The sequence below is a fragment of the Heptranchias perlo genome, chromosome 7 (genome assembly GCF_035084215.1).
Source record: "Heptranchias perlo isolate sHepPer1 chromosome 7, sHepPer1.hap1, whole genome shotgun sequence".
Taxonomy (NCBI): domain Eukaryota; kingdom Metazoa; phylum Chordata; class Chondrichthyes; order Hexanchiformes; family Hexanchidae; genus Heptranchias; species Heptranchias perlo.
Window position 1 is genome coordinate 61768768 of NC_090331.1, and position 25799 is coordinate 61794566.

Genomic DNA, 25799 nt, shown 5'->3' on the forward strand with positions numbered 1-25799 from the left:
CTGCCATTAATTTCAGCAGGACCTCCGTGTGCCCCATATTTCCAGGTTTCCTAGCTGCTAAATGTCACCCGCGCTCCCTCCCCACCTCCTCGAAATAATATCGGGTTCGATGTCTCCCTTGGATGGAAGGTTAGCAATACCCACCATCTAGACTCACACATGCAGAGTGGCCACATCGGCAAGGTATTGAGGAATGACTGTGTCTGTGGAACCATATGGCAGCAAAAGTTAATGCTTTCAGTGGAAGAGGGTAGACATTCTTGTTGCCGTATCACATTCTCGTGTTTCTCAGTATCCTTTGATAAAATGCCTAGAACATTAAATAAAGCTAAAACACATTGATGGATAATGAAATACTTTATGTCACAAAAGCATAGCATCTTTGCTTAACTACCATAGTAATGTTGTGATTAATACGTTTTGCCACAGTTAACATGACATCCCTAACCAGATACGGAGAGGTATTAAAAAAGGATGATTTACTTCAGACTGGCATATACAGCTATGTCTTTTTTTTCCAGAGCTTGTTATTTCTTATAATCTTATGCATTTATATACTGCATTATACTATATCAAACATGCTCTATCCAATAGAAACAGCATATTGAACTGTGAACCACGGCTATTAATAACATTGTGATTTTGCTTTATAAAAAGATAGCAATCATATAAAGGCAAAGTGTTATGACTTGGATAAGCCAACAACCTCAAACTCCTGATCTAATAGCAACCTATTTTCAGATAACGGTAATCACATTCATTTACACAAACACATGCAAGGAGGATTCTTGTTACATTAAAAATAGTTTCCAGTGTACAGTAGCTGAGCCAAATGGGTCTCAATTATTTTATCACATTGTTTAAAAAGATAAAGTAGCTATGCGCTGAGCGAAGAAGAGTTTTCAACATATGGGCCAGGACTTTCCACTTCTGTGCTCTCCAGCCCATTAAAATGAACGGGGCTGGCCATATAGTTAAATTATTAAGTCACAACCATGTGCTCATCAGAATTATATTAAAGGTTACAGTGTTCATTAAGAAGTGATTGGCACATCTCTTTTGTTTCTTTGCTGGACAATCAATGTGACGTTGGAATTCGCACTGAAATGCATAACTTCACTGCAAAAACATTATTAAGTCACCTGCTCTCTGGCAACAAAGACAATGCTGATTTTTTTTTAAAAAACAGCTGAAAAGCTGATCTGCTGTATCAGGTGAATAAGAAATTTGTTGATTATTATTTTTCAATGCTTTTATCCAGGAGTGCCATGGTGGCTTTACTTAGCGTATGGTGTAAGTTACCTAAAGAATTCTCACACCCAACTCCTTAAAGGCCCTGTGTCACTGTGAAGACTGTCTCAGGCCCAACAGTAACTGCATCTTTCTGACATTGCCTACAGGGCCCAAGACTTGCCATCTATCATGGATGTGAGTTTGCAGATATTGATAGCTGATGACAATGACAACATGCTATTGTCTATACTAAAATTGTTTTTGCAAACAAGAAAACAGACTAAACAGGGATGTTTAAAAGTGCAGAGCTTGGCATCTTCAGGTCAAACGTAATTTAAATTTCAAGAGATTGTAAGGCTTCTCTTCAGTGTTTGTTTGAACACTTCCTGTATTTTCAGCCAATTTTAGGGCTATTGCCTTCTGGATCCTGAAAGTTAAAATAAAGAAATTTAAATGTTGTGAAATTCATTTAAATGTTCAACTTGTTTTCTTCATGGTTGAGGCAATCGCTGTTGCACTGAGAGGTGCTTAAAGATGTACACAAGAGCATGCTTGGTAAAACTGGGAAGGATGAGCATGGGGCCTTTTGTTGGTCTCATGCAGGATACTACCTTTCTGTGACGTTCAGATACTCTGAAGAAAGCATAATCCTATTTATCAAAGCAGCATTTAACAAGGAAGACATGCAAATCACTCATCTGGTTTAAAAATGTGTATTTATGAATGAAGCCAAAGTACCACACATCAAACAGATCTGCGTGGAGTATTCCAAAACTGTCCTTCAGCTTAGAATGGAGGTTTAAAGGGGAAGGAGGGTTTAGGGGAGTAAGTTTCATTCAAAGTACTCCACCTTTTTATAAAAGAAAATAATACACTGAGTGTAAATTTCTTGTTTGACATCAATTTTATTGCTGAGTTGAAGCCTCTCAAATAGAGTCTCCCTCCTTGTTATGTCAATCCTGTGATGTAATGTTCTCACACGTCCTGGAGGGACTCCACTGTGATTACTGGGCAATGTGACTGTAAACTGGCCTGAGGACTGTTCCCAAACCATCTGACCCATGAAAGGCACCCAACCCCAGGAAACAACACGATAGACAGAGAAACCAGGCTGGCTTGAAGGTCTTGCTCTCCACTGGTTGCAATGAGCTCACTTCAGGGCATTTCCCGTAACTGGTATCACCAGATTGGTCCACCGGAGAGGGGTCTGTGGCTAAAGATTTCCCCTGGCCATAATGTGCTAATGACATCAGAAACATAACAGGAAATTTTCCTTTGATTGGAACATTTTTACAATTTTGCTACAAATTATAAACATAGGAACAGGAGTAGGCCATTCAGCCCCTCGTGCTTGCTCCGCCATTTGATAAGATCATGGCTGATCTGTGATCTAACTAAACATAGGAATTGTTTGCTCCAGGTCAGCAAGAAAACTAACATTTCAAAAAAAAATTTACAGTGAGTTTATAAAAAGGGAGAAATACTTATTGTACCAGTCTAGCTTTTAATTTTTTCATATAAAGCCAGCCTATGTTTTATCCTTTACGTCATGGCTTTTTATGTCACATGTACAGTCGGCCATTTGTGAGCCATTAATTTTGGAAGAGATCTGTCTGAAATTTGTAGTCTGTTAGGGCATGAGGGACCTATTGACTTGGGTTGGGAGGGAAGAGACTATCTGGAGAAAAACTTTGAACAATAACCTCTACTGTTACACATTTAGATTTGTCACTTTTCCTTTTAAATAAAACATATCAGTTTGCAGGCAACAATTTTCACCCATTCAGGAAATTAAATTACTGGTGCCCTTAAGGCTCTAGTGATAGAAGCTGAACTCTTATTCTGGGACTTAGGTCTGAACATTCAAAATTAGCTACTCTTATAGGGTGACTTTCACTGGTTCCCAGCCACGAAAATAAGAACTTTTCATTTTATGTCATCATTAATCAGTAGAGGGAGCTGTTGGTTTTTGGCTCAATGTCCAGGTTTTTTTCCCGAATCAAGTAAAATAATAAAACACCCAACAACAATGGATCAACATTAAACAGCTGGCTTTCAGTAGAATGACAACTTCATGAAAAATATACATTTAAGATGTATTCTGGAAATGGAGCCAAACTTTGAATAATGTTCATATATCTGATGTCAAGTTTGGATTTATTGTCATTGAGTTCATTAGTTTACCCTGGTCTAACCATGTTTTGAATAGTTTGAGACATCTTCAACAGAAAACATACGTCATAGCAAAATTATTTCAACATCCAGCTTAAAATGGACATCAGATATTTTGTTTGCAAGTTTTCAGCTTAAAATATTTTTAATATGTTTAATGTTGCATTTATGAATAACTCCAACATATGCTGAATATACCCTAAAAGGATTTTTCATTGTATCATCAATTCTATATATACATTGTCTATAAGAGTGTATTTATACAGCATAATTACTATTACTTTTAAAACTTGTGGTGCTCATTATGTTCACTGTAACTCAGAATCTACTATATTTAACTTTATCCCCACCAGCTCCTACTACAGTATTAAGCAGCACAAGAACAGAGGCCATTGTTTCACGACATATACCTTTTCTGCAGGTGCGACGACATATCTGTTTGTTGTTAAAATTGTTCTGATTTCCTCCACATCCACTGTAGATAAAGGTGTCGCAATTGTCAGTGGAATGGTTGTAGAAGTATCTGTTTATGGAAGCATTGCAGCCACCTTTGTCTGCAGGGGCCTGACAGAAGGTTGGGAGATCTGAACGCAAAACTGTTGAGACAGAGATAACATATTTGATGTCCAGAAAGTAACACCAAAATTATTTTCAATTCCATAAACAATTGTGGTCCAGGCAATATTCTCCAAGCTGCAGTGACCATCTACTGTCCCTATTGCGCTGCACAAATCAAATCAGCAATCTGCCATTTTTAATATCACAAAGTCTCTGTGGAAATGCCCAGAAGGATCTCACAACTTCAGGGAGCATTTCTGTAGTTCTGCTATCATCTTTTTTGTCTCAGTTAATACACTTCTTTTTGCACATTAAACATTCCTGAATTGTTTTATTACTTCCAAATGTATCTTTAATTTCTCCTATGCAACAGGTTCCAGTGCTTTATATTGGAAAATAGAATAAGGCCCTGATTTTGACTCGGAGCAGGAGTTGTGTGGGAGAGCAGCCCGAGGCAGTTGGCAACCCACCCCGACCTCGGCAGCATGAGGCCCGGGAGGTTTTAACTCTCGCCTGATATCAGTGGGCAGTGGCAGTCTGCCTGCTTGTCCTTTCCATGTCCTTTCTCCTTGTAGTTATCCTTATAAGTGTCAGCCGTGGCTCAGTGGTAGCACTCTTGCCTTTGAGTCTGTAGGTTCAGGCCCCACTCCAGAGACTTAATAACATCTAGGCTGGCACTCCAGTGAGACAGTGCTACACTGTCGGAGGTGCCGTCTTTCAGATGAGACATTAAACCAAGGCCCCATCAGCTCTCTCAGGTGGAGGTAAAAGATCCCATGGCACTATTTCAAAGAAGAGCAGGGATGTTCTCCCTGGTGTCCTGCCACTAAAACAGATTATCACAATTGTTGTTTTTTTAGGACAATGCTGTGCACAAATTGGCTGCCTCGTTTCCTACATTATAACAGTGACTACAGTTCAAAAGTACTTCATTGGCGTGGGTAACGCGCCCAGTGAAATCGGGGTGCTCCGCACACAATCGCAGCTTGATTGAAGCCACTTACCATGGCTTCCGGGTTTCGCGCTGGAAAGCTGCGCAGCAGGCGGACTACTCATGCGCAGCATAGGCTGTCAACTGGAGGAGCACTATTTAAAGGGGCAGTCCTCCACTGACTGATGCTGCAGAAAATAGGCAATATTACAGCATGGAGCAGCCCAGGGGGAAGGCTGCTCCCAGGTTTAATGATGCCTCACTCCAGCTCTTATTGGATGGGGTGAGGAGGAGGGGGAGGACAGAGATCTTCTCCCTGGCGGGCGGGAGGAAGTGGCCTGCCTCTGCCACCAAGAAGGCCTGGCTCGAGGTGGCAGAGGAGGTCACCAGCACCACCAACATATCACGCACCTGCATACAGTGCAGGAGGCGCTTCAATGACCTAAGCACTGCCAACACTACCCTATCACATCACTCCTCACACCTACTCAAAGCTCATCCTCATCTAACCTGCACTTACTCACCTCACCAGTACTCATCCCGCCACTACCAATCAACCCAATCCTCGTACAATCTCATGGTTCTATCTCATACTCACCCACTCATGCATCTCTTTCACGGTCAGCCTCATTCAACCTGCCACTACCTGTGCTGCAGCCACAGGGCATGCATCACGTATGTGCAGTAGGAAGCGCAAGGCAAACGTGTCGTGAGCATGAAGAGGATGCACAATGGTGTTTGCTTTAATTGCTTTAAACGGCTTTAATTGCCGGCGGGAGTCCCAAATGCGGGGGCTGCAGGCGCATGTCAGCGCGTCACTGGGGAACCCGGAAGTGGGCGGGTTGGAGCCAGGCTCCGGACCCACCCCGGGAATCCACGATTTTCGGAGCCCCCCCCCGCCACGACACACCCGGTCGCGGGTGCAAAAAATCGAGCCCATAATGTCTGAATGTTTTCTCTTTATCTTCAATCGTTTTTGGTAGCTTCCTCGTCACTGAAGCTGGCTTTCTCCTTGTTAAGTTCTCACTCTCTGTAACTTCCTCACTCCTGTTTCTTGAAGCTCCATTAAAAGATTTTGAAGTATTTAAAATGATAGAATATACCAATACAGACTAACTCCTCCCTAGACCCAATTCTTTCAGTCCCAACTCCCTTAAATAAAGAAAAATACTTTGTGTTGAGCCAAAATCTCACTCCAGTGTTAGTTTCACTCCCTGCCTCTGGAGACAAAGCATGCTGGTAACAAATGTGCATGGCGAGGGCCACTATTTTGTTCTGGTAGTCAGTGGGCGGAGCTCTCAGCTGTCTACACAGATCCATAATGAGGTTTTCACATTCACAAATTTTTGAACAACTGCGCAAGAAGTTCCAGACAAGGACCAATTTTATAAAAATATGCTCCGAGTGGGGATCATTGCTCGTGAGAAATGTGGATTTGTAAAATCAGGTCTACAGTGAAAACAGGTGGATTGGCAACATAGGTAACGGCAGCATTTTGTGGAAACAGTTCCTTTCAGTGTAAGTGGTTTTTCAATGTAAACGGGAGATTAGATACACATATTTAGGATTGTGGGGCAATTCAGCAAAATGTGCTTCCCTTTTTGAAAGGAAGAACTTGCATTTATATTTTGCCTTTTATGATTTCAGGACGTCCCAAAACACTTCACAGCCAATAAAGTACTGTGTAGTCACTGTTGTAATTAATATAGCAATTATTAAAAATAGGGTAGCAGTGACTTATACACAAATGCAACAATAATTTTCTTAAAACAGCCTCATTAAAACTCTCTGATCAAGTGGAACAAACTAAAATTTAATTGCAGCTCCTTCTTCTAGCAAATATCTGGTTACCTTTTATAATAGGAAGGAGGAGGAATTTTAAAGTTGCATAGAGAGAGACAGACACTTATCTTATTTCAGAAGCAGCATGAGGCTGATCACAGTGTCTTGTGCCAACAGCCAGAAGTGCCCAAGGACAGATACTGTGACAGGGAATGATGGAGAGTTCTCTTCTTTGGAACAGAGTTCCAGCATGGCAAGGGATACACCCGCTTCTCCATATCTACCTCAGCCCCAATTTCCTGGGTCAAGGTTCATTGAGTATGCATGGCAAGATCCCAGCGAGATTCTCGCTATCAAGAGATGTGGAGCAAAGGCAGGTAAATGGAGTTGAGGTACAGATAATCTAACTGAATGGCGGAAAAGGGCTGCGGGGCTAAATGGCCTATGCATCTTCCTATGTTCCTAATAGGGAGCCTACCAGTGCAAGTAAGTAAACTCTGACGGTGCTGCAGTGGGTATGCCACTGCAGCACCAGAACAGGCAGCAAGACATCTTAAAGGAGAAGATGCAACCCAAAAATCAAAAGGAAGGCTCCTACTGAAGGCCTTGGCCTAGACAGGGGCCTTCAACAGGTAAGCCTTTTTGGCCAACTGGAGGGAGAGGAGGCTGGCAACAAAGCCCTCTCCTTCCATTGGGGGAACTTGGAACTTTACTGCTGTTTGCTGAGGCCTACTCCCACCTTCCACATGCTGGTTCTGGGAAGTGGCAGTAACTGAGATAGAAAGGAGGGAAATCCCCAGGCACCAGGGTCCTGCCTCCACCGCCACTTGCATGCGGTGGGTGGGGAAGAAGCAGCCAGCACCGGTCCCAGGGTGGGAACGGGGGAGGGGGAGAGAGGAAAATGCCAGTCAGGCAATGAGGAAGCAGTAGGCCACATCATCCAAATTTTTCGACATTCTGCAATCCTGCTCAATTTCAGGAGGGACACGGGGGAGAATTCTCTGCAGCGTGCCAAACATTGTGCAGTCTCCTGCTATCTGTTTACATTCCAACATGTGGTACTTTGTATCTCTCCTCAGAAGGATGAAGGAATGCCAGCATTGATATCTAGGGTCAACCAGTCTGACACTGAACCAACTGAGCTACCAAAGCTACACACTGAACAGAAAATTATCCAAATAATTAGACAATTATTACAACAAGCTTACATTTCCTCTATAACTATTCATTTAGTGCAACAGTCTCAGCTTCCAAAGAAATAAATAGTGGGAATTTTGACTGTTGAACGTTTTTACAGTCAAAGGAATAGATTTAAAATTCCTGTCACCGAAGATCTGCTGTAATGTTCCAATCCTTTGATTAAACTGTATCCATCTGATTACTGAAATTCTCTTACAATGTGCAGTTGAAGAAGGGGCGTAGTGAGAAAGATTAGAGTTAACAGCAGTTTTTTGTTCATTATACAATTTTGCGTTGATGATTGACCGCTGGCTGACAGCAAGGTCACTTTGCTGGATGCTTAGGCTGTGGGATTTCTGAAAAACTACCAGCAAGCTTTGAAGATGACTTTCAGATACCCATCCCTTAACACCGATAGAACGTGATGTGGTTTTAAAAATGCTAGAAGCTATACATAATGTGATGATTGCATTTGGGAACACCTTTCTCAACGAGGAGTAACATTACAACAGTGACTACACTTCAAAAAGTACTTCATTGGCTGTAAAGTGCTTTGGGATGTCCTGAGATCATGAAAGGTGCTTTATAAATGCAAGTCTTTCTTTTAACTGAATGCATAATCAATTCTGAGATGAAATACAGCAATTGATTGAAAAATCAATTCCATAGACTGAGGAAGGACCATATTGATTAAGAATATGGCCAAAATACACATTGGATTGAGGATCAATCCCTCAGTTTAAGGCATAGTCCACAACAAATGCAATGGATATGTTTTTGAGGAATATTGTATGCCAAATCTGGATGACATACATGGGGTAGAAATTCGACAGGGTCAGCCTCGGTTTTTTTTATTATTCGTTCATGGGATATAGGAGGTGAGCTGCCTTCTTGAACCGCTGCAGTCCACGTGGTGAAGGTTCTCCCACAGTGCTGTTAGGTGCCTAGTGGTCCATCCAGTCTTATTATTATGACATTTTTTAGTGAGATTTTACAACTGAGTGGCTTGCTTGGCCATTTCAGAGGGCAATTAAGAATCAACCACATTACTGTGAGTCTGAAGTCACATATAGGCCAGACTGGGTAAGGACAGCAGGTTTCCTTCCCTAAAGGACATTAGTGAACCAGATGGGTTTTTACAACAATCCGGTAGTTTCATGGCCACCATTACTGATACTGGTATTTCAATTCCAGATTTTATTTAATTGAATTTAAATTCCCCAGCTGCCATGGCAGGATTTGAACTCATGACTCCAGATTATTAGTCCAGGCCTCTGGATTACTAGTCCAGTAACATAACCACTATGCTACCGTACCGTCTCATTAACATTTTACGTCTGAGCTGCCGGTGCCTCTCTCGCGTCCATGAGCAGCTCACGCATTTGAGCAGCACCAAAGTCAGGCCACTTGCCTCGCCAGCAGTGGCCCAGAGGTAAGCCCTGGGAGGGGAGTTGGAGCGGACAATGGGGATGGGGCGATTGCAATGACTGTGGAGTCGAAGGAGTACTCCTGCTCCTCAGGAAGATTTTTGTAAAAATTGGCATTGAGAAAACTTACTTTTAGTGGGCGGCCGCAACAGCCGCTGAAGATTCTGAGCTGCGCGGCCCAATGTTTGTCCTGCTCACTGCTGCTCAATTTCACAGAAGGGGCCTAAAACAGACTATGGGCCCCTCATTTACATATGTATGGGGCCTAATGCCTGTTTTAGCTGGCCCCCAGGGGTGCCTGAAAATGGCTTGGACCAATTTCAGATCGATCATTTTTCTGGCATCCTTGGGGCAGGACATTGGTCCCCGACATTGGGCCTCATTGCGCCCAATGGGTGCAACGAGGTCCATTTTCTTACCCCGCCTCTTGTTTGCATTAGTACACTTCTGTTTCCACTTGTACACTGGCAAAAATCTTTTTTATGTTGTCATTTGCAATTGCCTATAATGCAATCTAACAAACAGACTATACAATGAAGTCTGTGAATTTTTTGAATGTGATTAAGGGTTAGGTAGGGCTTGTAAGTAAAATGATGGAAAAGGTTGGTTAAAAACTGCTGGAGTTTTGGGTAATAGTTTCACATTTGAATATCATTTAAATTAAATTCTTAAATGTTGCATCAGAAATTAATGCTCACAAACCATCCAAACTGATGATGTTTATTTAACAAGCTACTTGCATGTCCTTCACGAAGGGGTGATTTCAATGGAAATGAAAACCGGACGGGTTCTGTAACAGGCGGGCGATCTACTATTGGTGCATTCCTACCAAACTCCACCATTTTGCCGCCCAAGTGAAAATTACCACCGGTGAGTTTGAGCTTGCAAACGTATTAACACCTCCACTACCATAGTAGATAAAGAAGTGTTTGTCGGCTAATATTGCAAACAATGGATGTATATCTTGAAATATTGAGCACTGATAACATAATTTGGTACTTGAGTGTCAGAGGAGCTGAATTAACAGCAGAGATGGTTATCAGCAGTACTGGAACAAAAATACCATACAAATTTACAGAGCAAGGATGGGGGAGCAATTCTTTTTTTATAAAGAAATCAAAGTGAAGAGCCAAGGTCCATAATGTAGAACATCACCAAAGCTGAACAGAGTGAAAGAGAGGACAATACATTATCAGGAAGTGGTGATTAGGTGATTCCAAGTTTGGGTTTTAAAAGCCGTACGATTATAGAAGGAAGGAAAGATTGAGGTTCTGGGAAAGAATCAGACTAGGATATTCTGCAGTAAGGAACAGCATGCAGCTTACAAGGAACAAGACAGAAAAACTCAGAGGAGTATTAACCATAATGCAGGACAATCCATATTTTAGATATAATTTTTCAATATACTTCTGTGCAGTATTTCACCCCTCCCACATTCACCCCAAGGAGATTATGCTTCCTTCATTTAAAGATTATACCCCAAAAGGAATTCTTACGAAAAAAAAAGTTTGGAAATTCCAGATGTAGAGTGGGAAAGAAGAGTAATGAGATGGTTTGAATCGGGAAACAATGAAATAAGTTCTGCAAAAGCCACTGAGCTAATAAATTGATATCAAAGACTACACAGAATGATCAATGCACAGGGCCCAGAATGTCCTACCTCATGCAGTGTTTTATTTCTCATCGCAGAATGTGAATCATCATCATGGTATAAAAATATGGTCCAAAACATTCCGGACATTTCTATGAAACTTTCTTTTCAAGAAAAACAAACAGCCGTTTATGAAGCTTCAAATAAAAAAAAATCAAAATATTTTCCTCCCAAGCATTTAACTATTTTTTAAAAAATGAGTCAAAACATCCTTTGGGGTAGTTGCTGTTGTGTCTGGAGCTGGTTAAATTGTAGTAGGGATTTATTCCATAATATATCACCTGTCAGATTCTGCAAATCCTCAGCTCTCTTGCCAGCTCACATGAAAGCTAACAGCAGTATTTAAAGTATTGCAACAGAAGGCAAAACCAGAGCAGTGGATTCCTGTTACTATCACTTTCCTGCCTGGCAGCCATATAAGGGACCATTACAGGTATCGCTACAGCTGTCTCCCTCCTTCTCCCACCAACCACCACTCCATCCCACCCATGGAAATATTCATTACAAATCCTATTGCAATGGAAGCGATATAAAGTAAACTTATTGCAGTAACTCCTAATTGTAATTTTGAATCTACAATTTAGAGGGGGAGCTGCAGTCACACATACAGGGCTAGTGCAACTAGAAAGTAGCCAAACTATATCTGAAAATTTAAGGGATGATTTCATGCTCTCAGTGGGAAGCTGCACTTGCAGGGAGCGTGAGTTGGAGAATCGAGGCTACAATGTTGTTGCCCTGTCTCTGTCCCACCTTCCCTGTAAGCATAGCTCCCCGCTGGAAGTGCGGGATCACAGAATCACCCCCTTTAATGTACTAATAAAATACAACCACCAGGATAGCTCATAAAACCATCCCGCCATATAGGATTAACCACCCTATCAGCTGGTATAAAGGTGGTTACAGCCATGGAAGGAGAGTTCACATTGTGACCCGTCAGACTGCTGATCAGCCTGCGAATCCATCCACTATTTCATACTATTGTCCAAGGGGAAGAGTGTGAAGATACAAAAACAACAACCAGCATAGGCAGATGTACGAATTGTGCACACATTTATTTTCTGGAGGGGTGAGAAACAACAGAAATTTGCCAGTCAAAGATTAATTTCGAAGCTTTCTTCAAAGTAGACGGCCTGTGCATAAGTCGCCGGGCTAATACACAAGGAAATCACCACACACAGTCACACATTTGCATCACTTCCTTCAGGCAACATTACGAAAGCTTATATAGAACAGAAGAGCACCATTTTAATGGAGCTGGTACTGGTAAGAATTTGATGATTTAGAAAAAAGAAATCTTGCATGGAAGAAGTTATAGCTCATATTTAGGGCGCTAAATTGGGCCGTGTAGCACCCGTTGTTTCGATGCTACATGACCTCTTCGACATCCAATATAGCGTCTTGGATGCGCATACACGTTTCCTGCGTGACGTGCACCAGACGCCATTCTGGTATAGGAGTTGGCACAGGCGCAGGTAACGAACGCTGGAATCATGCAAAGTAGGGAGAAAATGGCTTCAATCAGTGTGTAACGCTGATTTAAAGTGATAGACATCATTTTGGGACTTAACGCTCAACTCAATGCACAGTCTTAACCCTAACCATCTGAAATTGTCTTAGAATGCATGGAGGACCCCCCACCAGTGCTGTTTAAAAGGACCATGCAGGATTTACAGGTTAGTGGCTGGATTATTGCCTCTAGCTGCCGAGACATTTGTAACTGTTTTTGGAGGTCTCCTAGACTTCAATACTAGGACGCTGGGACGTAGACTAACATTTAGAGCCAGGACGTGCAGAAGTGAAGTTAGGAAATGCTTCTACACACAAAGAGTGGGAGACGTTTGGAACGTTCTTCTGTAGACAGCAGTTGATGCTAGCTCACTTGCGAATGTTAAATCTGAGATTGATAGATTTCTGTGAACCAAAGGTATTAAGGGATATGGGGCTAAGACGGACACATGGAGCTAGGTCACAGGTTCACCATGATCTCACTGAATGGTGGAACAGGCTCGAGGGGCTAAATTCCACGGCCATTTGCTGCCTCTTGATATGCGCCACCTTCTCCTGCAAGAAAGCGGGACATGTGCCTGGGTGATCTGCCTGTCATGGTTGAATAGCTGCCAGTATGTGTGGCCTGTGAGTTGTGGGTGGGCGGCTTGAAACAGTGGTAATGTGTAAGGGTGAGAGGAAGCATCTGATTGGAAGAATTGAGTACTGATGGAAAGAGTTTATTGGTATGTGGGGAATGGGGGAGTAGTGCATGGAGCAGTTGGTAGGAGACGCACTTGACAGTTGACCTCACTCACCTTGACCACTCATGTCAAAGCATTGAACTTCTTCCTGCACTGCATCCATGTTCATGATGCTGTGCGCCTGGCATTGACTTCGTCCCCCACTGCCTTTTGAGTATATGTCTGGAGGGCCTCTTGAACCCCTCTCCCCCACACCCCCCCCACCCCGTGGATATAGGATGTCCCTCCTTCTGCCCACCTCTTGCACCCAAGGTCTCTAGTGCATCAGCAGAGAACCTTGGTGCATCCACTCTCGCAGGCCAGGTACCAACTCAGATCGGCAGATTGATGAGGTCTGGTGTGCAGATTGGAAGATGTGGGATTTAGTAGTGCGCAACCTTTATTCAATGTTTTAACATAACTCATCAGTGTGTAAACATAGGGATGGGATCTGCATCCGTGTTTTACGTGTGCGATGTCTGATCTCTGTTCAGACTCCATGCAGACAGTAGACTATTATTTTCAGCAAATAACAGGTACCAGCTACCTTTAAGAGATTCCGAAGAAACATCCATCCTTTAAGAGATTGCGCTCCCTCTGGTGGTGGACAGTGCGAATTGCATTGATTCCACGTGCAAGGCCTGGAAAGGAACGCTGATTGCAGGAAAGTGCACCCTTGGGTCCAAACTTGCATCCTGCCTGCGCAGAGTCCGTTTGGCAGGGGGTGGTAGCGTTTTGGGCGGTGATAGCATCGTGCTACCACCGCCCAAAATGGACCCTTATCGAATTTTTCCCCCTTAGTTCCTACTTAGTTACAAATTTACATTTCAAGTTTCAACTTTTCAAACTGTAGCTTCAAACAATTTGGAGGTGAGGTGGGATTTCATATTGAAGGACAATTAGGTTCAAATGTGGCTTATTGGACTCGTTTTGGATTGCCCCAGCAAACAGCACAGACACAATGGGTTGAGTGGCTCCCTCTATGCTGTAAACTTCTGTAGTTCTATTGAATTGAAGAAGTGAGAAGAGGAAAGAGAAAAGAGGGGAAAAATAGTAAGGGGGAAGAAATGAGAATGGGAATAAAGACAAGAAGGAACAATGGTGGGGGGGGGAATGAGAAAGGGGGAATATCTGAATGGTACTGTACTGACAAATATTGCCATTGCATTGTATATTAAGGCGTAACATAAGTTAGGCACCTTTAGTCAAAAACTATTTGCTATAATTATAACTTCAGTCAACACAAGGCGCCACAGTTCTAAAACCAGTCAACAGGATTATACACAAAAAATACATTTCTGTTCACATATTATAAGTAACCATAGAAACCACAACATACAACATCTGTAGAGAAAACATGTCACCTTATTATATTTAATGACTGTGTTATTTTCTGTTTACCTCATTCACTCATACACTGAGTATAACCTCAATCACAGCTTACCTCACTCGGTCATAAACTCACCAGGGGTAATTTTAACTTTAATCACTGGGCGAAAAACGGGTGAAAGTGAATCGGTAGCCCATTTTACACCTCGCTCAATTTTCAGTGCTAACCTCACTTGGTGCTAACTCTGTGCTTCATGCATGGACTTGATGCTAGAAAGCTTCAGAACCATGTAATAAAACAAGATTAGCTGATGGATCTGACAAGAACAAAATTCACTTCTGTCAGTTAGAACCACTCCCTTGGACAAATAAGGCATCTTTTGCTTCAGTTTTATTGTTGGTACAGGGCTGATACTAGTACCATTTTAGTACAGTCCCCACTGCTTCTAGCGGGCACATTGGTTATCAATGCCATTTCCCGCTATATGCGGCGGATGCTGTAACCAAAAAATTTAAAATGAATACTTTGGTTCAAAAGAGTACTCCCCTCCATCCAAAGCCTGTGATAAAGCTGCGGGGCTGGTGTCCTCGAGTACCTGACAGCCTAGCTCCTGAAAGTGGTGGGCAACGCGGTTCAGAACGATGAGAAGTCGCGCATCATCCCCTGCAACGAGGAGCTCAACAATCCGGTAACAAGGGCTCGCAGGAATTCCAGAAGTCCTGGGGAGATTGGAGACAGTGGGGCTGCTGTTGCACATTTGAATGAGTATAATGACAGTCATTTTCTTCTCTTGTCCTTAAATAATGCAATCATGAAAGGATCACCAAGAGCCATGAAAGGATCTAATGGTAATCGCACTTTAATGAGGTATGAACAGCTGAGGCAAAAAATTAGTGTGCTTGAACTGCCCGAAATAGTCGGCACGCTCAATGGGGGTGAAATTGAGCTGTATAGCGCCCATTCTTTAGGCACTACGTGGCCAACTAAGCCTCAAAAATGGGGTCCGAGATGTGTGGGCACACTTCCAACAGGAAGTGCGCAGGACATCATCTTGGTAAAGGGGCTTGTGCACGTGCACCTAACGACCGCATGTAGAGTAGGGAGATTATGACGCGAATCAGTGTGCAAAACTGATTTAAAGGGACCGCTGCTATTTTGGAACTCCACACTCCATCCAATGCACTGCCTTAACTTCGCACAGCTGAACATGACTTAAAGGGCATGAAGGTAGATGCCAGCTACAACACTGGCACCTACCCGACAATGTGGAAAATTGTCCAGGTATGTCCTGTCCACAAAAAGCAGGACAAATCCAATCCGGCCAATTACCACCCCATCAGTCTACTCTCAATCATCAGCAAAGTGACAGAAGGTGTCGTCGACAGTGCTATCAAACAGCACTTACTCACGAATAACCTGTTCACCAATGCTCAGTTAGGCTCCGCCAGGACCACTCAGCTCCAGACCTCATTACAGCCTTAGTCCAAACATGGACAAAAGAGCTGAATTCCAGAGGTGAGGTGAGAGTGACGGCCTTTGTCATCAAGGCAGCATTTGACCGAGTGTGGCACCAAGAAGCCCTAGTAAAATTGAAGTCAATGGGAATCAGAGGGAAAACTCTCCAGTGACTGGAGTCATACATAGCACAAAGGAAGATGGGTAGTGGTTGTTGGAGGCCAATCATCTCAGCCCCAGGATATTGCTGCAGGAATTCCTCAGGCCAGTGTCCTAGGTCCAACCATCTTCAGCTGCTTCATCAATGACCTTCCCTCCATCATAAGGTCAGAAATGGGGATGTTCGCTGATGATTGCACAGTGTTCAGTTCCATTCGCAACCCCATAGATAATGAAGCAGTCCGAGCCCGCATGCAGCAAGACCTGGACAACATCCAGGCTTGGGCTCATAAGTGACAAGTAACATTCGCACCAGACAAGTGCCAGGCAATGACCATCTCCAACAAGAGAGAATCGAACCACCTCCCCTTGACATGCATTAGCATTACCATTGCCGAATCCCCCACCATCAACATCCTGGGGGTCACCATTGACCAGAAACTTAACTGGACCAGCCACATAAATACTGTGGCTACAAGAGGAGGTCAGAGGCTGGGTATTCTGTGGTGAGTGACTCATCTCCTGACTCCCCAAAGCCTTTCCACCATCTACAAGGCACAAGTCAGGAGTATGATGGAATAGTCTCCACTTGCCTGGATGAGTGCAGCTCCAACAACACTCAAGAAACTCGACACCATCCAGGACAAAGCAGCCCGCTTGATTGGTACCCCATCCACCACCCTAAACATTCACTCCCTCCACCACCGGCTCACCATGGCTGCAGTGTGTACCATCCACAGGATGCACTGCAGCAACTCGGCAAGGCTTCTTTGACAGCACCTCCGAAACCTACGACCTCTACCACCTAGAAGGACAAGGGCAGCAGTCACACGGGAACAACACCGCCTGCACGTTCACCTCCAAGTCACACACCATCCTGACTTGGAAATATATCGCCATTCCTTCATCATCGCTGGGTCAAAATCCTGGAACTCCCTTCCTAACAGCACTGTGGGAGAACCTTCACCACACGGACTGCAGCGGTTCAAGAAGGTGACTCATCACCACCTTCTCAAGGGCAATTAGGGATGGGCAATAAATGCTGGCCTTGCCAGCGACGCCCACATCCCATGAACGAATAAAAAAAGGACCCCCCAACAGCGGTATTTAAAGGTATCATGCAGGAGCTGCAGGTTAGTTGCTGGATTATTTCTTTTGGCTGCTGGTGCATTTGTCTGTGTTTTTGGATGTTTCCTATACTTGGATAAAGTTTCAATACTCTACAGGGAGTGGGCTGGCTCGATGACAGGCAACAACAAGGGCACTGGCAGAGTGGCAGGTGTGGGACAGGAATGCTGCCATCCTGAGATAGGATAACAGGTTGATGGTCCATGGAGACACTGCCACTTGCAGCCTCCTGTTATGCGCCATCTTCTCCTGCAAGAAAGAAGAAAGTGTGTCAGTGAGTGTCCTGCAAAATGTTTGGGTGATGTGGCTGTCATGGTTGAATAGCTGCCAGTGTGTGTGAACAGTGAGTTGTGGATGTGAGGCTTGCAACTGTGCTATGTGCGCAAGGGTAAGATAAAGCATATGATTTGAACGGTTGAGTACTGACTGAAAGAGACTGTTGGTAGGTGGGTGATGGGGGTGTAGTGAATTGAGCAGTGGATGAGGCTCGTGGTGCAGTTGGTAGGATGTGCCACTTGAAACTTGAACTCACTCACCTTAACAACTCGTGTTAAATCACTGAACTTCTTCCTTCCCTGCATCCATGTTCTTGGAGCTATGCTCCTGGCATTTACCTTCTCCGCTACTTCCTCCCACTGTCACTTGAGCATATGTCTGGAGGGCCTCCTGCCCCCCTGCGGATACAGGTCCTTCTCTCCACCTCTTGCACCAAGGCCTCCAGTGCATCATTAGAGAACCTTGGTGCACACTCTCTCACAGGCGCAGCTATTCTTCAAAGTATTACAGTACTGAATCACTTCACAAACAACTTCCACCACTTCTTGCAGCCACAATGCACCTCCCCTTTAAGATGTGCAGGCTGCCTTTAAGAAGCAAGAGACACTCGCGTTATCAGGGCCCCCTGCTGATGCGTGCAGCCAATCAAAAGTGCAGGTAGCACTGGCTGCATGCAGCAAACATTTAAAATAGCAGGCAGCACAAATGTAATGACCGAGCGCAGGTTAATCATGTACCGCACTCCCCATACACGTTTTCAGGGGTTATGCAATTTAACCCCCAATATGTTTTACGCGACATCTTTGTAATTGACGCTTATGGCGATGGCTCATGGTTAGTGCGGACGGTGTACGTGGTGGGGACTGTAGTGCAATTGAACAGTATGGAGTTACAGTATCACTGTGCACCATTTTCAAACTGGGGAAAGTACAGTTCTGGACAGGTATAATTGGGCACAAGTATACAGCCTGCTTGGTTGCCTCTAAATGGCTGAAATTGCTAAAATTAGAAAAGGCTTTCTATCATTATAAAGTCGATAACAGCAATGATTCCCTTTATGAATGGAGGAGAAGTGTGTGCAATCTGATGCCTTATAGCCACAAACATCTTTCAGACTGATTAAAACAGGTGGCTTCCTAATTAACATTTAATTGTCATTAAAATAGCAGTATCTCCTTCTCGGAGTGTTTTGAGACCTATATTGATTGAAATCTCAAGTACAAGAAAGGATGTTGCTTCCAGTTTGAACTTATCAAATTATTTATTTCTAATTATTTATTATTTTTGTTACACTCGTTAATCTATTTACATACTTCCATTCCTAAATTGTCCCATCTGTGCAGAAATCACTGACTACCCCTCACTCTACTGAATAAACAGTAACTCCATATGGTTAGCACAAGATATGCTGTGGCAAGCACTTTGAACATTAATGAAGTTAATAATGGACACACATGTGCACTGTCTTGCCAAACTGAGAGGACAACTGAAGGACAGGGTCGCAAGTGGAGACCATTAATCATCTGGCTTAACCACTTACTGGACAGTGCATACATAGTCCATTATTGCTACTCAGTCAAAACCTCAGTACGTTTTTCTCTCCAATTCCACAGGGATAGGTCAATGGAGAGTAAAATTGGGCAGAGTGTAAAACGGGCATCCGGCCCGAACTTGCCCATTTCCCGCCCAGCGGGTTAGGTTAACATTACCCTTCATATGTTTGAACTTATTTATTGAACTCCGATTTGTTCCTGCAGCCTCTCCCACTGCTATGACTGCCAAGCACAAAAGTCCTCAATCAAAACTGAGAATAACTTGCAGCCAGGTTTCAGTGCTCCCACTGCCCAAAGAAAATACGTATATAGCAGAGTTCATACAAAGGTCATTTCTTTATCTTACTCCTTTGCTTCTCTGAAATTGTTCTCCTCTCACCTGAACCATCGCTTAAATAGCTGAGGAATCAGGGTAACCTGCCTTTGCCTGTAGATCCGGATTCACAGATAACAGTGGAAGTGGATTGTCCACCTCAGGTGCCACCTCACCTGCCTGACATCCCTCCTTTGCTTCTCCTCTTCTGCCTTCAAATAATATAAATGTAAAAGTATTTCTATAGAAAATATCCATGGTGCTAATGTAAGTCACACCAACTGAAAATGGCAGTGTCAAAACTCTTGGCACAAACAGTTTGAAAATAAATTGCCAAACAAAAACAAACATAATGTTGCCCTCTTGCTGGTTCCAAAAATCTAAATTTGAAAATGACAGCTTCATCGTAGATGTTGGCTTCCAGTCAACAGGCAATCCAGCAACTTGGAAGAGTGTCTGGTTTATATGGGCAGGCTGAATGCACATCACGTATATGTCAGAAAATTGCACGTGCTTTCATTTAAATCAGTTTCAATATAATTGTAATATTTAAATGAAGCTATTACCATCCACGAATATCACCCAACCAGAAGCTGTTAATACAGGAGGAGATCAATACACTATGACACTGGCATCTCAGGAAACAGGATAAATCTAACCCAGTCAATTACTGCCCTATCCGCTTCCTCCAAATCATCAATGAAGTGATGGAAGGAGCAATCAACAATGCCATTACCAATAACCTGTTCACCAAAGCCCAATATAGGTTCCGCCAGAATCACTTAGCTCCAGACTTCATCACAGCCTTGATCCAGAGAGGAGAGCAGCTGCCCTTGACATCAAATACAGTACTATGACACAAAGATTGGTGGCATTGTAAGCAGTATAGATGAAAACATAAAATTACAAAGGGATATTGATAGATTAGGTGAATGGGCAAAACTGTGGCAAACGGAATTCAATGTAGACAAATGTGAGGTCATCCACTTTGGATCAAAAAAGGATAGAACAGAGTACTTTCTAAATGGTAAAAAGTTAAAAACAGTGGATGTCCAAAGGGACTTAGGGGTTCAGGTACATCGATCATTGAAGTGTCATGAACAGGTGCAGAAAATAATCAATCAGGCTAATGGAATGCTGGCCTTTATATCTAGAGGACTGGAGTACAAGGGGGCAGAAGTTATGCTGCAGCTATACAAAACCCTGGTTAGACCGCACCTGGAGTGCTGTGAGCAGTTCTGGGCACCGCACCTTCAGAAGGACATACTGGCCTTCGAGGGAGTGCAGCGTAGGCTTACTAGAATGATACCCGGACTTCAAGGGTTAAGTTACGAGGAGAGATTACACAAATTGGGGTTGTATTCTCTCGAGTTTCGAAGGTTAAGGGGTGATCTGATCGAAGTTTATAAGACATTAAGGGGAACGGATAGGGTGGATAGAGAGAAACTATTTCCGCTGGTTGGAGATTTTAGGAGTCGGGGGCACAGTCTAAAAATTAGAGCCAGACCTTTCAGGAGTGAGATTAGAAAACATTTCTGCACACAAAGGGTGGTAGAAGTTTGGAACTCTATTCCGCAAACGCCATTTGATACTAGCTCAATTGATAAATTTAAATGTGAGATAGATAGCTTTTTGGCAACCAAAGGTATTAAGGGATATGGGCCAAAGGCAGGTATATGGAGCTAGATCACAGATCAGCCATGATCTTATCAAATGGCGGAGCAGGCACGAGGGGCTGAATGGCCTACTGCTGTTCCTATGTTCCTACCAAGGAGCCTAGCAAAACTAAGGTCAATGGGAGTAAAAGGGAAAAGTTAGGAGTGGCTGGAATCATAGTTGGCACAAAGGAAGCCAGTTATAGTTATCGAAGACCAATCATCGCAGCCCCAGGACACCACTGCAGGAGTTCCTCAGGGAAGTGTCCTCGGTCCAACCATCTTCAGCTGCTTCATCAATGACCTTCTCTCTATCATGAGGTCAAGAGTGGTGCTGTTTGCTAATGATTCCACCGTGTTCAGGTCCTCTGATAATGAAGTGGCCTATGCGTAGCAGGACCTGAATAACAGCAGGCCTTGGGCTGACAGGTGGCAGGTAATATTCATGCCATGTAAGTGCCAGGTAATGACCATCTCAAGAGAAAGCGCTGCCATCTTCCTGACCTTTAATGGCACCACCATCGCTGAGTCCCCCATCATCATCATCTTCAGGGCCACCAAAGGCCAGAAGCTTATCAAGATCATCCATAAATCACACTATGGCTGCAAAAGCAGGTCAGAGGCTGAGTATTCGGCAATGCACGGCTCACCTCCTAACCCCTCCAAACCTCGTCCCACCTACAAGGAGTGTGACAGAATACTAACCGCTTGCCTGGATGAATATAACCGCAAAAACACTCATGAAGCTCGACTTCATCCAGGGCAGAGCAATTTGCTTGATCAGATTCCCTGGCACTGGATTCAATATCCACCCCCTCCATCACCAGTGTGCGATGGCTGCAGTATTTACAAGATGCGCTGCAGCAACTCACCATGGTTACGTTTACAGCACCACTCTTTCTTGTTACCTTTACCATGGGGAGGACAAGAGAAGCAATGTCATGGGAACACCATCACTGCCAAGATCCCCTCCAAATCACACACATTCCTGACTGGGATACATGTTGCCATTCCCTTATTGTTGATGGATCAATATCCTGCAATTCCCGAACAGCATTGTGGGAGCACCATCACCATAAGGCCTGCAGTTCAAAGAGAAAGTCGACCCCCACCTTCTCAGGGCAACTAAGGATGGGCAATAAATGCAGCCTAGACACTTCCCGAGAACAAATAAACACTAGGTGAGCACAATCTCTTCCCAGAATCCAGAATGCATAATTACTGTTCTTAACTGTGAAAATCTTGGCACAAAATGTAGTTTGCTTTTATGCCCCTTCTATAAAACTCCTGCTACGGAGATATTTTGAGCCCCACCCAATTCTCCATGTTGTATCAGATAAGAATGTAATTGTAGGTTGGTTCTGAGTCACATTATTGTTTTCAAAGGGATGGTATCACCAAGGAAACTGAGTACAAAATGCTTAGCCACATCTTTACATAAAGGGCAGCACAATTATGTAATTGGCGCTATGTATAATGTTATTGAAGCACTGGTCCTGTTTTTTCCTGTGGTGAGATATTTATTGCATATTGCCTATTTTACCATCTCGTTGTCTTAGGACACAAACTTTGAAGGAGGACAGGTAACTTGACCCTGGATCTCCTCCAATGCCACTATGTAACTAGATGTTAGGAGGTCCTAACATCTAGTTACATAGTGGCAAGAGTCAAAAATCTGCTACTAAAACCGGTAGGCTCTCCGAGGAAAAGCGAAGATTTCCTCGTCACACATTAGGTGCACCTGGGGCACACACCTATATAGGAGGCCCCGACCTAGACTTGGAACCCCAGGTGGGGGTCTCATCCACTATTCTGGTGGCCTAGCATGCTGGGTTTTAGCAGCAGCCGTAGATGTTCCACCCAGCTATTGAGAGGCTGAGAGTTCCCAGCGTTGAGTAACCACGGTCCCTCACCCTTCAGTGCCAGTGGTTTTGTTTGGGACGGGTGGAGGCTCCAACCTTTATGTTGGGACCTGGTGTTACTCTGGAGAATGCCAGAAGAGTCATAGGTTTTTGGCCCCTGGCCTCTACTTTCTACCTCCGCCCAGGGCTACATAGAACCTATCCGTGTTTACATATAAGGGTTGATTTTAACCCCTTAAAATCACCCTAAGGATTTACTATCCTGCCGATGTCCCACTGTCTTTGATTTTAACCTGGTCTTCTGAGCAGACAGCAAGGACAGCCGCCGGAATCCGGGTTTAATTTAGGAGATTGAGTGCAGATGACATCATCAGGGCCTGACTGCTATTTTAAACAAGGGCCTGAGCAGGGAAGTGGTTGTGGCTTTCCAGCCAGGTCAACCTAGTGGAAAGAGCAGCAGGGAGCAGAAAAGGACCCAACAGATAAGTTTTAAAACTTTTTTTTTACTTTCCTTATGGGCCCAGGAGAAGTAGGAGTGCTCCTCCGGGCCCTGCGTGCAAAATTAGGCCTCCCATCCCGATCTCAACACCTTTTCGAGCCCCCTCCCAGTGACTTACCTGAGTATTGAGGACCATTCCTTCAATTTGTTTAAGAGATGAGCATTTTTGAATTGGAAATGTTGATCTCTCACATATTTGCGCAGAAATGGTTTGGTTATGAACGCAGGTGCATCCTAAGAAAATCAGTTGCATTTGCTACTAAGATAGGGACAACTTTATAGTTTGGTTAACCCCATTACCTTCATCAGCTATATTTACAATAGATTATCTGGTCATTTATCTCATTGGGACCTTGCTGTGTGCAAATTGGCTGCCATGTTTTTTTACATTACCACAATGATTATGCTTCAGAAGTACTTCATTGGCTGTAAAGCGCTGAGGTCATGAAAGTTGCTATAGAAATGCAAGTTTTTTCTCTCTTAAAACCAAAACAAAAAAAGATTATGCAACTATAATGTAAAATATTTTAGGAATGTAACTTTGATGCATTATCTTAATCCTGTCTAAGCTTAAACCTTGTTACTAGAACAAGCTTGAAGTGAAATGATTCAGAATGAACTCATTTACCTTTTGTTTTGTTGCATACATTCTGGCAGTCCTTCTCAGTTCGGAAGTTGTTCTTGTTTCCGAAGCAGCCCCCATAAATAAACCGCTCGCACCGTTTTGTGTGCTTATTATAGAAATACCGATAAAAAAGTCCTCTACATGGTCCAACATCAGCTCCCATACGGCAAGGATTTCTTCGATCTGTTAAATATAGATATTTTTATATTATTAATAGCACAAAACAAAAGTTTGGAAGATTTCTAGTTCTTTGTTTACATTCAGTTGCGCAGTATCCAACAGTCAGGACAGGTAATCCAATTGGTGCTATCTACTATTCATTTTGGGGACCTCCATATCAATTAAACCTTAGCCATCGTCATTATTCAATAAATGCAGACACATCGGGCTCAATTTTGAAATGGTGGTGGGTTGGCAGCGGGGTGGGGGGGGGGGGTGAAGGTGCGCGTGGCAAACCCGCATAAACAAACCTTACCGTTTCTGATGCGATCGCATCGTAATTGATGGTGATTAAAGTTCTCTCCAGGTTTTGTGCCCAGCAGCCAGCCTGATTGACAGGCAGGCTGCTGTCAGGAGCGGCCACGCGAGCAGGGGGAGAGAAAGAGAGGGAGCGAGACGTCATCCGGCGCTGGAACGGAAGATCGGGGGTGGTGGGTGGGGGGGGGGAGAGAGAGGGGAAGATCGGGGGGAGGAAAAGAGGGGAAGATCGGGGGGGAGGAAAAGAGGGGAAGATCGGGAGGAGGAAAAGAGGGGAAGATCGGGAGGAGAAAAAGAGGGGAAGATCGGGGGGAGGAAAAGAGGGGAAGATCGGGGGAGGAAAAGAGGGGAAGATCGGGGGGAGGAAAAGAGGGGAAGATCGGGGGGAGGAAAAGAGGGGAAGATCGGGGGAGGAAAAGAGGGGAAGATCGGGAGGGGAGAGAGGGGAAGATCGGGAGGGGAGAGAGGGGAAGATCGGGAGGGGAGAGAGGGGAAGATCGGGAGGGGAGAGAGGGGAAAATCGGGAGGGGAGAGAGGGGGAGTGAAGAAGGGGAGATCGGGGGGGTGAAGAAGGGGAGATCGGAGAGGGGGACATCGGAGCGGGGTGGAAAGGTAAGTTGATTTTATGTTTTAACTTCGTGCAATGGTTTTTTATGTAATTTATTTTGTTTCTTTTTGCCTGATCCGGCCCTTCATGCCTGGTTTCATCAGGCGTGAATCAGAATCCGTGGGAAAGCCGGCCAGTTAAGTTAAAAATCGTTCTAACCATGTAATACGTCACAAGTAAAGTGCCTTAAGTACCTCAATGAGGTACATTTGGCTCATTAACTTCCGGATTCGGGACGCCCGCGCGTCCGTGGGGAAGTCGGACGTCAGCGGGTTGGAGCCAGCTTCCAAACCCGAACGGGATTTCCCCCATTTTCGAAGCCTCCCCTCCCCCAACGCATCCGCAATTTCCCAGGAAAATTGAGCCCATCAAAGTTCACAATCAGACTATCTACTGCAGATAGGCATGTTTCTCCATTAAATTAAATAAAAAATATCTAATCGCTTTTGCCAGAATAAATATTTTTAAAATAAAAATGATAATTTAAAATTTTAATCCCAAAAAAGTTTCTGGTGTCCTTTTTAAAAAAAAATTGTGTTAAAAGATCATTTGAGACAACAGCAACAATTTGCATTTATAGAGCGCCTTTCACGTAGAAAGAAACAACCTGAGGTGCTTGACAGAGGCATAAGGAAATAAAATGGACTCCAGGCCAATGAAGAAGATATTAATAGGAATGACCAAAAGGTTGGTCGAAGA

The 25799-nt window shown here is 43.8% G+C and overlaps 1 protein-coding gene across 1 annotated transcript in view; it reads right to left on the reverse strand.

Annotated features, from left to right (window-relative positions):
• Positions 1-338: 338 nt before the first annotated feature.
• Positions 339-25799, reverse strand: part of LOC137323334 (carboxypeptidase inhibitor SmCI-like) — a 44557-nt gene continuing 19096 nt past the window's right edge. Inside the window, exons 3-5 of the mRNA XM_067986818.1 lie at positions 24020-24199; positions 3816-4001; positions 339-1660 (exon numbers count right to left, since the gene is read on the reverse strand). Of these exons, the coding sequence (XP_067842919.1) occupies positions 1644-1660; positions 3816-4001; positions 24020-24199 (383 nt within the window). The 3' untranslated portion in view covers positions 339-1643. The remainder of the gene's footprint in view (positions 1661-3815; positions 4002-24019; positions 24200-25799) is intronic.